The sequence below is a fragment of the Lacerta agilis genome, chromosome 4 (assembly GCF_009819535.1).
Source record: "Lacerta agilis isolate rLacAgi1 chromosome 4, rLacAgi1.pri, whole genome shotgun sequence".
Taxonomy (NCBI): domain Eukaryota; kingdom Metazoa; phylum Chordata; class Lepidosauria; order Squamata; family Lacertidae; genus Lacerta; species Lacerta agilis.
Genome location: NC_046315.1, coordinates 55,955,122 through 55,968,222, shown reverse-complemented (window position 1 = coordinate 55,968,222; position 13,101 = coordinate 55,955,122). Strand labels below are relative to the sequence as shown.

Genomic DNA, 13,101 nt, shown 5'->3' with positions numbered 1-13,101 from the left:
CACACATTGTCAAGAACAAACGCTTCCCCATTCAGTATGCACTGCAGGAGGACGTGGCCAATTGGAAGCTCCCGGAGATTTGTACCTGTGCGCCACATGTTTGTTTTATTACACATATTTTTTCAGTATATTGTTTTTAGCATGTATAATATGTGCACATGCTAAAAATGTGACTGTATGAAGCAACCCTTATTTGCTAAGTGAGTCTTGCAGTCAAACCACGTATGCCAATCAACACAAAGATGGCGAGAACCCCCCCCCCTAAACATCTACAAAGGAGTTGACTGGTTTTTGAAGCACCTGAAGAATCCTGTGATGAAATGAATGACCCAAGGCATTTAATTGTTGAACACATAAAAGGAAGTATATTTAAAATAAAAAATTGGTCAGAATGTAGAGTCATTTACCGTTGAAAGGAATTTACAGGGCTGCGGCAGATGAGTCTTTTGGAATTGTTAGTTCATCGCAATGCCTAAACTGGTTTCTTCATTGCACAGTATTTTCTCTTAAAATGTGTGCATTTTCAAAACAATTACATACATATTAAAAATCAGCATTTCTTTGCTTAAACGTAATTAAAACGTTAATACTCTCAGACAACACAGATCTGAAATGGTGAAACCAGTAAATTTTTCCCCCTCCCACCTTTACAACAAATTAAATTGAGACAAAATTACAAACACATTTCACTACATGATTATTAATAAAAATTAGGATTTTTGTTTATAAAGTTGCCCAAAATGCAAGGGATGTGCATAGGTTTTACAACTTAGTCATAGTACTTAATTTTATTCCCTTGGGTACTTCCCCCCATGAACGGAATGTACTTTGCTGTAGATTACAGTTTTTTTTCAACACAGATACACCAACAGCATGAACGCTTGCGACTGTCCACATGCATTAAGAGTCAAGACCCAACTTCAAATCTCTATAAGTTTTACAGAGTTCTTCAAAGAGACAGTATCACATTATTTGGATATTACATGAAAGTACTTCAAAATACTATTCTACAAATAAAAAAGCAAAGGAAGGCCATTAGAATTTAAGAATTGATCTTGTTATGATTGGGCTAATAATTTCAAATAAATAAAGGAAAGCAAGGTATTCCAATTCACAAAATCAGACTCTAAAAAGAATGTAGTGTTCCAACCCCAAGTTAAGTAACAGATCATATTATTATTAAAATAGATTATAGAAAGCAGCATCTATTTTGTGCAGTTTTAGGGGCCTTTGAAATTAAAAGCTATGATTTCCAAAAATATAACATTCCAAAGGATTGAATAATACATATATTTAAAGATACATTTTAATAAAGTTTAGGAGAACTGATTAAAAAAGATACTGTCTCTTTAAATTAGCATTTTCTCCTCCTATCTATAAGGACATGACGATAATTATAAATTTAGGTCACACTACATCTAGGTAGTCTCTAGGGGCCAAGACCTGTTGACACAAGGTCAATAACAAAGAGGTTCTTCCATGTATGAGGTGGTTCCCAGTAATGATAAAATTCTTCCGGTGATAAGATTAATACACCCAGGAGACGGGAACCCATTGCGAGGCTGTACAAACAAGCTCAATGGCTTCCTCCAGATGCCTGATTGTTTCATCAATTTCATTGTTGATAATTGTAAGATCAAAGTAGTGTGCATATGTTCTCTGTAAGATTTCAGATTCCTTTTGCAAACGCTGAAGAGATTCATCCTGCACGGTGATTGGGGAAAAGGGGAGGTGAAACACATGTATTATTTTCTTGCCATTATATCTTGCATGTGTAACTTATACAGAAGAGACTACCAAATGAAATTCTTACCTAAGAATTTGTCAGTAATTTAGTACCTTAATAAATGCCAAATTCCACTTAATTTGTTATACAGTTTGCCATATTCTTAGGTTTCTCACAACACAACCATACACTTATCTACTTTCAGGGAGACTTAAATGGACAAGGAATGAAAATGAGAAAAAAGGATCAGCATAAACAAGGACCAAGGGGTATGGAGGGCTATGTCATTAAGGACAACACACCACATACAACCTGTTTGTCTTCTGTCATGCATTGATTTGATTAAGGCATGTGAGCAATCTAATTCATTTCAGTGAAAGAAGCAGATCTGCACACATAAACAAACATTGTCTCTAAACTGTTGTCTCTAAATTGGGCTGGGGGTGGGGCTAACCTGTGGCCTTGCAGATGTTACTGGATTCCAACTCCCATCAGTCACAGCTAGCATGGCCAAGGGTCAGGGATGATGGGAGCTGTAGTCCTGAAATGTCTGGAGGGTCCCATGTTAGTCACTCCCTTATTTAATGAATGGGACGGCCCTTGTGAAACGTGTGCTTAATACACACATACTGGAAGTTCCTTTACTCACAACAAATTGGTAGATGGTGTTGACTAAAAGGAATACATTGTATGCTCTCTGGTACATATGAACTACTAAAGTGTATTAGAGAATAGGGAAGTTGGGAAAACGTTACAGGATCATATTAAAGTTTTTCTGATGTGCACACTTTTGCAAACCCTTTAAAAGTGTGGGGAACCTGTGGTCTTTCAACTCCCATCAACCCCAGCCAGCATGACCAACAACCAGAGAGCCGTATGTATCCCACATGTGCTCTAAACCTATAAATGCTGGTGTTGCCTTCACAGGGACAACCCCGCCCCCTCCAGTAGGAGCAACCTATGCACACAAAGAGCTTCTAGTTTGGGTATTGTGCATTAGCAACATGAGACCTGTGGTATCAACTAATCCACAGATATATTGCCCCCTCTTCATTACTTTGGCCTGTATGAAACTGCCACCACGGGAAACATTCACAGATCGACACACATTCTGAGAAAATTGTGTGAGGCTTTACTCTGAACACTCGTCATTTCCAGTTGTACCACACTCCTCCTGAACAGGCACGTATCAGGAAAGGGAGGTGAGGCAGAAAAGTACTAAGATTCAGAGCCAATGGATTCAAAAGCCTGGCATGTTATAGCCACACCCTGGTGATACTATGGGCCTTAAAATGATCATGGTGTAAGGCAGGCACCCCCAACCTGCGGCCCTCCAGATGTTTTGGCCTACAACTCCCATGATCCTCGCTAACAGGACCAGTGGTCAGGGATGATGGGAATTGTAGTCCAAAACATCTGCAGGGCCGAAGGCTTGGGATGCCTGGTGTAAGGCAAAGAAAGCGCAGTTGTTTCTCATTAGTCTAAGTATCTACCATGGAAGCTGCGTTTTGGCTTCAGGGATATAACATTTTCCCATCAAAAGAGGCAGTGCTTTTTTTCTGGCAGTACTCAACAGTATGCAGTACTGGCACCCCCCCCCCCAATCTTGCGATAAAGTATATGGAGGGTGGGGAGAGCAAGCAAGCAAGCAACCATGGCTAAAAGAGGGATTGCGAAAAGCAGGAGGCTGAGGCAGTGGCAGTGAGGAAAAGGAGGCCCTTGTTTGGGGCTGTAGTTGCTGCTCTCAGTCAACAGGTTGTATCATCCCCCCTCGACTGCCCTGCAATGCACACTCTCCCCCTGGACATGCTCCTATGCCGCTGCCTTGCAGTGCTACAAGCCACCGAGTGAGTGCCACTTCCCTTTCATCTCTGCTTGCTCTTTTGCATGTCTGTGGGGCAGGAGGGAGAGAGAGAAGGGGACAAGGCTCCACCGCCCTGCATTCTGTGGCTGGGGCAAGCCATAGAGGCGAGTGCGGATGGTGAAGCTGGTGCCTGGGAGGAGGGGAAGGAAGGATGTTAGGTAGGTGTGAAGAGCAAGAAGGGACAAGGTGGAGGGAGAGATTGGAGAAGTGAGAGGGGCACACCAAGTGGGCCTTTAATTAATGGAGGGGAGCAGGAGAGAGTGTGTGTGTGAGAGAGAGAAAAGGGAGGAAGAGAATCATGGTAAGAACTGTCACCCCTTTCTTTTCCTAGAAAAGAAGCACTGAATAGAGGTAATATAATTTTATATTTGGGAAAATGAAATATTTCCTCCATACATTGTTACTGAGACTCCTGCATGGACATCATTACTGAAATTCAATTCCTGTTCCTGTCCATGTCTGGCACCTTTCCACTGTGCAACTTAAAATAATAAGGATTATAATTATTGTTTCCTAAGCTGGTACTTACAGGCAACTTTCTGCACCATTTTGGCAGCTAGATAAAATTAGTACAAGTGCAAGAAAATGAGAAGAAAAGTAAAAATGATAATTCAAGAAAAATAAATAAAACAAGGGCAGTCATGTAGGAGGATATGTCTGTGACATCACCACATCTTACATTTATTTTCATTTCAATTTCTGTCTCCTTTTGTCAGTTCTGTCATACAATTTCAGTGAACAGGTGCTTGCTCCATCTTGGAATCACGAGTTCAGTATTTTGCTTTTTATAAAAAGCAATACCAAAATATATACAATTACACCTAGACACCAACTATTGACACTTGATACAAAATGAAATGAATAAGATAGATCTATGTGGAAGCTTTAAGCAGCTGGGCTTGGACAAAGTAGAAAACAAACTTCTACTTTCCCAATAAATGTAAGTATGCTGAAAGTTGTTTTAAAGATTAAAAGGGAAAGAAGCTCTGATAATGTCTTAACATCACAAGATATTGTCCAAACTCAATCTATATCTTTAAAAAGGTTATTTTCTCTGTGTGTAAAGAAACGATGTGAACTTCTAATGAGGGACAATCAGTGACATAAAACAGAGAGGCAAACTTCCATCATCCTCTCATGCATTTTCAGTGAAAGATTGTGCAGAAATGAGTGGTACAGACATGTCCTTAGAAATATGTGCTTTTAAGGTAGGTTTTAAAACAAGGTATGATAAAGTAGGTAAAGAAAAAGGGATATTTATGCAAATGATGATTTGAAAGGTAAATGAATGAATGGACATTGTCTTAAACTTCTATTACAGTACAGAGAAACAATGAATATAAGATTTCCTTATCATCCAATTGTTCAAGATTTCATTCATCACTGCTACCTATCACATTAAATTCTGTCAAATAGGGATGAAGTTTCTGCTTATGCCTATTCTTAAGTACTCTACAAATGCAATTTCATTGCAAAAGTCTTACCTCGTTAATGCCTGGGGTAATTGTAGGTGCAGCGATAAAAACAACAAAAGGAGCAAACTCTGCAGTCCTCAGGACCTTCAGGGCCTAAGGAAAGAATATTTTAGGAGGAGGAGCATGGCATACATTGTAATACATTTGAAGACAAAACATGATTCTAGATGCTTTTGGAAGCCAAATTGTAAGTTGATAAGTGTTTCCAACCTTGCAATGACCGAAATGTCTATGCATTGTTAGAACTCGTTTCTGTCAATGGTACTACTGAATGTAAAAAATAAATTAAATATAATACAAGGGCCCCCAATTTTATCTGGGCTTGGCAGCAGACACTATTAGTGGTTCCCACTAACCCCCATCTGTCCTCTGACTTTCTGTTCATATCAGGCATTGGTGACTATTGGAAGCAGGCCAGAGAACTTAGGAGAGCGACAGCAAGAGGAGAAGAGATATTTACCACCTTTGATTTATCTGTGATGCTCAGAGAACTAGGTAAAGGGGCTTTCATTTGCTACTAGGTAACCAGGAATAGCAGATATGTGTAACTACTGCTGTCTACCAGGTTGCAACAGTTGTAGGTATTTGATGTTTGATGTTGAAGATTTTGCAAACCAGTACTCAAGCCGATATTATTGCAATTTATATAAATGAGAGAACCCATGTGCACAGTTTCTATTGTTCATAAGACAACCAGCAGTTTAAAATACTGCTTCCCTCCACAACTGTTCTTACTAGTGCTTGAAAAATAGCAAGAAACACTTTGGGCTATGTATGAAGTCTTTTCAAGAGTTCCGCCAAATTTTAATATTTAGAGTGGAAATGTTTCCCCACAAGCCTCTTAGTTGCACCCTTTCCCACTGCTGTTCACAGCTTGTTTATCCCCCTACTGCTGATTCAGCGGAATTATATATTCCCTAGGTTTTCTTCCTTGAATGATCCCAGCTGATCAGGGATCATGTTGCAAAGGCAATGATTTCACAGACAATAAGGTTTGGCTATGTGTCAACCCACATTCTAAACTGGTCTGGAACATCCTTGTCGCTGAGGTGGTTACACCCCACTAACAAGACAGAGTGTACTGGCCTGATTACCTAAATAATTGGGGGCACCCTTGGAAAATATTTTCACACACTTTTGTGGCCCACCTGGGATTTAAAACACACTGCAGATGGACTTTTTATTTCATATTTCTTTTTGCAGGAGACAAAAATGTTCATAAAAGGGTACATAGTTAGCTCTATTTCATTATGTGGGAAAATGTCATATACTTTTCATATATACCAACAATTTAAAAATCAAGTTTGTATATGAAGAAAAACTCATTAACATATCAAATGTGTTAATTTAGCGCAAAAAATAAAATCATGTTAGATATTTATAATACAATGAGTTAGTCACTTCTATATCTACCTGAGGTTCTACGTCAAGTATTGCAATTAATCCCTGTTCGTGGATCTTCCGTATTGTTTCCAGTTTTGTCCCGTACATTGCATCTTCATGGCTACCATATTCCAAATATTCGTTGTTTGAAATGTCCTGCATCATTTGGTCATGTGATACGAAGTAATAATTCTTTCCATTCTCTTCATCTTTCTTTGGTGGTCTGGTTGTATCTGTAAGAGTTAGAACACTGAAACTAGCTGTTTGGTCACTCGCCATGTTTAACACCCAATCTATAATACATACATACACGATGGTTGCCAATGCTGTCCATGAGCAAGTGGAGCAGACTTCTCATGTAAAGGAACTTTAACTTTCCCTCAACCCCCTTGCAGCAGCTCCTTGCATGACCTCAAAATCTGCTCCAAAGGATTATAGACCGTCCATATACTCTGATGCCAAAGACATTCATAAGTAAATAGGTGGACTATTATTTTTCACCTATATATATATATATTTGTATTTGCAAAGACTACCACTAATTATTTCAGTATTTTTACATTGGTTTGTCAAGCTATGGAAAACAAGAATGATGTTTTTTAAATTGCAGAATACTGAAGAAAGCCTTTCTGAAAGCAATTCTTTAGAATAATTTTTTAAAAATGATTTTATTACAAGTATGGCAGCCCGATATTCTTACTACCCCCAGTTCATAATATCTCAAACTCAGAAAACGTATAGGTGAGTTAATGATGTAGTTATCCATAGGTATATCTATTGTAAATGTGGTCTGGGTGAAAGTTCCACATTTGTACTGTGAGAAGCGGACAGCCAGGGAGTCGTGCTAGGGCTGGAGGTGGAAGGGAATAGGAAAAATTGACTAAATTTGCCATGACAGATCACAAAACGGTGTGAATTTATGAGGGCAAGTATTTTGCATCTGCGCTAGGGTTCTTTGGTGCTGTTGAGGTATTCCTCTTCCACAATCAGCTGGAAGGGGTATATGAAGGAAGTTTCACTTGAAACTACATAATGCTATAAGCCCCATTACAATTCTGCAATGCCCATTGCTTATTGTCAGGGCCCAATCTAGCTGGGATGTTCCCCCCTCACTTACAGAGCCAATAGACACCATCTGCCCTATGAAGAGGAAAAAGAGGGCAAAGACAACCTCAGGGCTTGCTCTAGGTGGACCACCCAGGGCCCAGACACAAAACCCCTGTGAGGAGGAAGAAGAGGGTGAGGCACAGAGAACATTAGGTCAAGCAGTCTCCCTACCCCCCAAGCCAACTTTACATATTGTATCATTTGTTGTAGTCCCTTTAAACTGTAAACCCCCCCGGGTGCTTGGGCAGAAGGGCAATGAATAAATAAAATAATTTTGCACACAGAAGATAGTTGTTGGCAATCTCCGGTAGTAGATGATGTGAAATATTCCTTTCTGAGATCCTGGAGAGCAGCTGGCAGAGTAGAAAATATTGGGATAGACAGCAGAAGCTGCCTTCCACTACTTCAGATCATTGCTGTACATGGCTCAAGTTGCTGCTCTGAGATTGGGGTTAGGGTGCAGAGAAAGGAAAAGTTGAAATGTCTGTATTGAAATGTGTTCCAAAAAACACAGCCAAGGGTTTTTGGGTCAGGAAAAGGATAGAAAATTTATTTTCAGCCTTGTGATTGAAAGGGCACACAAAAAGCTGGAAGTGTTTCCAGGAGGCAATTCCTCTCATGCTGGTTTGATCAATGATCTCTACTGGGTGTAGAGAGAAAGAGAAATTGCCTTCATGCAGCACCTTCTTCTGTAGTAGTCTCTTGGAATGTATTTGCGCTCTGCTTCTTGCACAACAATGTATATTAATTAATTAATTAAATTTGTATACTGCCTTTCATCTGTAGATCACAGGACGGTTCCCAACATAAAAGTTGTGCATTAGTTATGGTCAACCTCTGACTACAGGATTGCAAACAGCCTGGGGATTGTTTCCAGTGTAAAGTAAATTCAGGCATATTCCATACATGGTTTACAAAATGTACAAAGTGAAGCAGGTGGCAAGGGACTTGATGGATGGAGTTGTTAGAAGAACTCTGAGAACCACTACCATATTTAGCTTTTAACTAAATTACAAGTGTTGGGAAGCAATAAATTAGGTACATCATAATAAGTAGTTAATATGCAGCCATCTGCCTCGTAACACAGTTACTTACGTGGAATAGGGTATGCAAATCTGTCTGGATGTTTTGTGATTAGTGTATTTTTTATATGTCGTCTCCCAACACCATGTGCTCCTGCAGGAAAGAAAATTTAATATTATCACAGAGATTCATAATTATGTTGTTTAAATTTCAATTACAGAACAAAAATTATACTCGAAATTACCTAGTAAGACTAGTGTTTTCCTTTTGAATGCTGGCAATTTTACTACTTCTTCATACGTGACAAGATCTAATTGATCAAACACTGAAACAGAAAACAAAAGCCAGAAATAAGGTGAAAAAGTATAGTGAATCTACTTAATTTTCCACAAATGCCAAATTTATAAGCTAAACCAATATTTAACCAACCATTTCCTTCTTTCAATTTATTAAACAAACTAATTTGGCTTCAATATGAAGATCATATTTCAAACTGCATGCTTAAGAATTTGAGATCATGCACTATGCACGTTACAAAAAATTAGTGCTTCTGGAAAATTCTGGGATTCCTGAAAGTGAGCAATAAAGTTTGTAGACAGATGAATACAAATATGAGAACATCTACTTACACAGACAATAAAAATTTAGATTTTATCAAAACTATGAAAATGCATTAAATTGTTTGGTTTTATTGTTTTACTTACTCTTCCATATACATTTATCAGATTAATTGTAAGTAGAGTTCTCTTCACACAGAAGTGCTAATTTTATATTAACATGCTCTCTACATTTCAGACGGTGAGTATAGATCTGATGACAGAGGATGGCTTCACGGCACACTATAAAGCCACCACCATAATTCAAGCATTTAATAAAATATGACTCTAGTAAAGGTTCTCAATTTTCCTTATGCTATCTCAAACCACTGTCAATTGCTACGATACAGCAAATCATATTAACAACCCTGTCCTTACTTGTTGCCAATAATGACAGGTTTCTGGTGTTTTAATAATTTCTGTAGAAAACAATTGTCAGTTGAAGGATTTAGGCCAATTATAAGGGTATATTTGAGTATCTAAATTATGATGATGTTAATAGTGAAGAAGCCATTCTATTAAACATAGTCTATACTATGATTTTGAAAAAAAGGGAGGACCTAACAGTAAGCATGGCTTAACTTTAATCAATTTATTAGAGTACAGTTTTAAATTTAGATTCAGAACCAGGACATCCAAACATTTTTTCAGTCATATGTCCCCGAAAAGCTGGAAAGACATATTTCCAGGACAGGACATTCAGTGGGTGGATCCAGACTAACTGCAGGTGTAACTCTGTCCATAGTACTCTCCTGCTAGAGGAAGTTATTTTTTGTCATTTGTCAGTTTTCCCATTCTCCAGGCAGCCTCCTCTGCCTTCCTCCCAACAAGCTGCTCTGGAGGACCAGGGGAGCTTCGGAAGAGCATGAGGGGCTAGGAGGGTTGCAGAGGGAGTGGGGAAATGAGTGACAATTACCTCCTCCCCTTCTTCTAAGGGAAGTCTCCACTAGATCTCAGCCCTTTTTGGCTAGCTGAAAGTCCCCTTTCATTTATGGAAGGCTACGTTTGGGCCAAATCTATTTGATGCTTATCTCCAGGTACAGCAATATCATGTCAAGAATGTTAGAAAGCTTTCAGTTTTCTTTTTTTTAAAAATAAACCCCACACACCAGCTATGGTGGCGGAGGTGTCTCTTGAGATCAAAAGGTGGGGGCATAATCACTTGAATAATTAAAAGCCAATATCTACTTCAGCGAGCGAAACATTTTAGTTTCAAAAACATTTCCAGGCAAATTTTAGGTATTTTTGACAGGATGTTAATATTCACATCTTTAACATTTCTTCAGAGCTATCCCTAAACGTATCTCAATAACTTATATTGCCATGTACCAAGAACGTGTCTCAGTTATATCCTCAGGTTATTAAAATCAAAGAGTAAGTCGGTAACTAGTAATATTAAGCCCTAATTTTTTCCCCTTCTGAAAAACTTCACTCCAGCTCCCCAAAATAATATATCACGCTAATAAGATCAAAAATGGTCACCCGGTAGTACTTTTCAGGCCCTTGCTATATTTGCTAAGAGTCGAACCACCCTTAGTGAAAACAGAACACAGTTCCTTAACTACAAAACAAACAGAATAAAACATTTTGGTACGGTAAATAATCATGACCACTAATAATTTCAGGGTTTCCAACAGAAATGAAGAAATGATCTTTAAACACAAATTCAGGAGTACATGGACACATTTACAGACTGAACTTTTAAACACTTCTACACTTCTAGCTAATAAAGAAAAGGAGTTATTGAAAGGAAACCGTAAGAAGCAAATAAAGAGGCATTGTCACTTGACAGGTTACTTACATGCACAGAGGCCATTGGGATTAAGACAGCATGAAAAATGTACAGGGGTCATTGAAATATGGCTCATAATATATTAGTAAAATAAAAGTATATGCACAAAATAAACTTCACCATGCAATAGTCTAAACACAAGGCAAATAAATCACGTTAAATGATAAGCATGTTTTATAAAAACTTGGCTCTGTCCTGTAAGTTGCTGTCATTGGCATGACCAGAAGAATAACTGAATATGCCTATGGTCTGGTGTTTAGAGAAAATAAACCCACAACACTTGGCCTTTATAAATTCAGGGTTGTATCCAATGCTTCTGTGCGCAATTGGAAGTCTACTCACAGAGCACTAGATTCCACTCTTACTTTATAATTTTTAAATAAAATGTAGAAGTAATAACCTGTACTTCAAATTAGCTTTAGATATTGATGGGCAAGAATGAGCCCCATGGCTAGAATTTCTAAAATAAATAGGATGAAAAGGAATTCAGAAATAGCAGAAAATATGACAGAAGGTAGGAAATACTGCCTATCCATTATCCACTATAAACACAGGGTTGAATTCCATGCTGCCCTTCCATTCAGGGAAGTGTTTGATCTGGAGGACTCTTTTTTTTCCTTTTTTTTGCAGGACAGAATGCCCTTTCCCCCTGAATGCCTAAATCCGCTTCACAGTGTTATAAGGATAATTCCCTCTCCTCTTCTGCCAGTGGAGGTCTTCACTATATCAAAGATGATTTTGCAAAAGGAATGATTCCTTCCAATTGTGGAAGTGCACTATTGGATACAACTCAAAGGGAGGAGAAAAACAACCAGTTTGAATTTCGGAACCGACGCAGTTCTGATTTTAAAGAGCTTTCCTTTCCTTGGGAAGTATGTGTCTAGCCATCTGGTTTGTTGGGAGGACACCATTTATAAGTTGTATTTTAAAAAAATTAAAAAAAACACATTACTAACAAGGCAGCAACATGCCTCCCCATCAGTATTGAGAATGAGATGTTGCGCATGTGCAAAGGTTGAGTAATTGAAAGGAAAAGGTGGAACAATGGGGCGTGAAAGAATTAAGGGAGGAAGGGTTGCAGAGGTAGTTTTAGCAACTGGTCTGTACACTACAGATTCCATAGCATTTTTTAAAAACCCAAATATATTAAAAACACACAGATTGAGGGGTCCTGATAATCTCTATGGTAGCAGTGAAGCACAAAGAACTCTGGATTTATTTTGGGGGATTGGTGTCTTCCAACTGACACCCAGAAAGCTTCTGCCATCAACCAGCAGTTTCAAATTCTCTTTGATAAGAGACTGTAGTAGGGACGGGACCACTCATTCACCCAAAGCACAAGAAACAGGCAAGAAGATAATGACACACAAATCAGGTATCCAAGTTATGTGACTCCATTTTTGCCTATGCATTTACTCGTTATTGCCTAAGATTTACAACACATGTACAGCTACCAACAATTTATTGTGGCTCATCGTCATAATAAATACTGGACTCCTCCGAGATTCCATAAATTATGAATGGACCAATGCCCACCAAACCTAGAATATTAGGAGAACTGGGGGCATGATGTAGTTCAAATGAAGTACTTTTAAATCCCATTGATTTCAGTGGGCAAGTTAAGCACATGCTTAAATCTCTCTGCTGAAATCAATGGGACTTAACACCGTTTACCTCAGATAGACTGTGCCTTTCCAATTTGAAACATTTACTGCTTGAATTTTATTCCTGTTACCTTAAACACATTTGAGTTTTTCATAAGACTCTATGCAAGGAAATGCACCCCACCGGCAATATGAAGCAATTTCCAAATTGCCTGCCCATATGATGACCAATTCCACATTTTAATGAATAATAGCATTCTTTGGAACATGGTGATTTCTGCATTAGATGGTCCAAATTAAAATGCACAAATCCTAAGAACATTTAGAAGGAAGTCTCACTGAATTTACTGCCTCTGATTGTATTGTAACAGTTTTTTCACAAGGCAGATTCATCTAGGTAATGGTCCATTCTGTAGTACCGGTACATTATTACGCTTTATATTGGTAACTGGGGTCACGAAGAGTCGGACATGGCTGAACGACTGAACAACAACAACATTGGTAACTAACACAGCAGAATAGTACAGAGTG

At 38.5% G+C, this 13,101-nt stretch overlaps 1 protein-coding gene across 11 annotated transcripts in view; it reads right to left on the bottom strand.

Moving 5' to 3' along the window:
- Positions 1–342: 342 nt before the first annotated feature.
- Positions 343–13,101, bottom strand: part of CASK (calcium/calmodulin dependent serine protein kinase) — a 121,499-nt gene continuing 108,740 nt past the window's right edge. For all 11 annotated transcript variants that reach the window (XM_033147136.1, XM_033147135.1, XM_033147139.1 and 8 more), the window contains 5 exons: positions 8,823–8,903; positions 8,651–8,731; positions 6,479–6,681; positions 5,075–5,158; positions 343–1,704 (listed from right to left, as the gene is read on the bottom strand). In XM_033147136.1, coding sequence (XP_033003027.1) covers positions 1,528–1,704; positions 5,075–5,158; positions 6,479–6,681; positions 8,651–8,731; positions 8,823–8,903 — 626 coding nt within the window. In that variant the 3' untranslated portion in view covers positions 343–1,527. The remainder of the gene's footprint in view (positions 1,705–5,074; positions 5,159–6,478; positions 6,682–8,650; positions 8,732–8,822; positions 8,904–13,101) is intronic.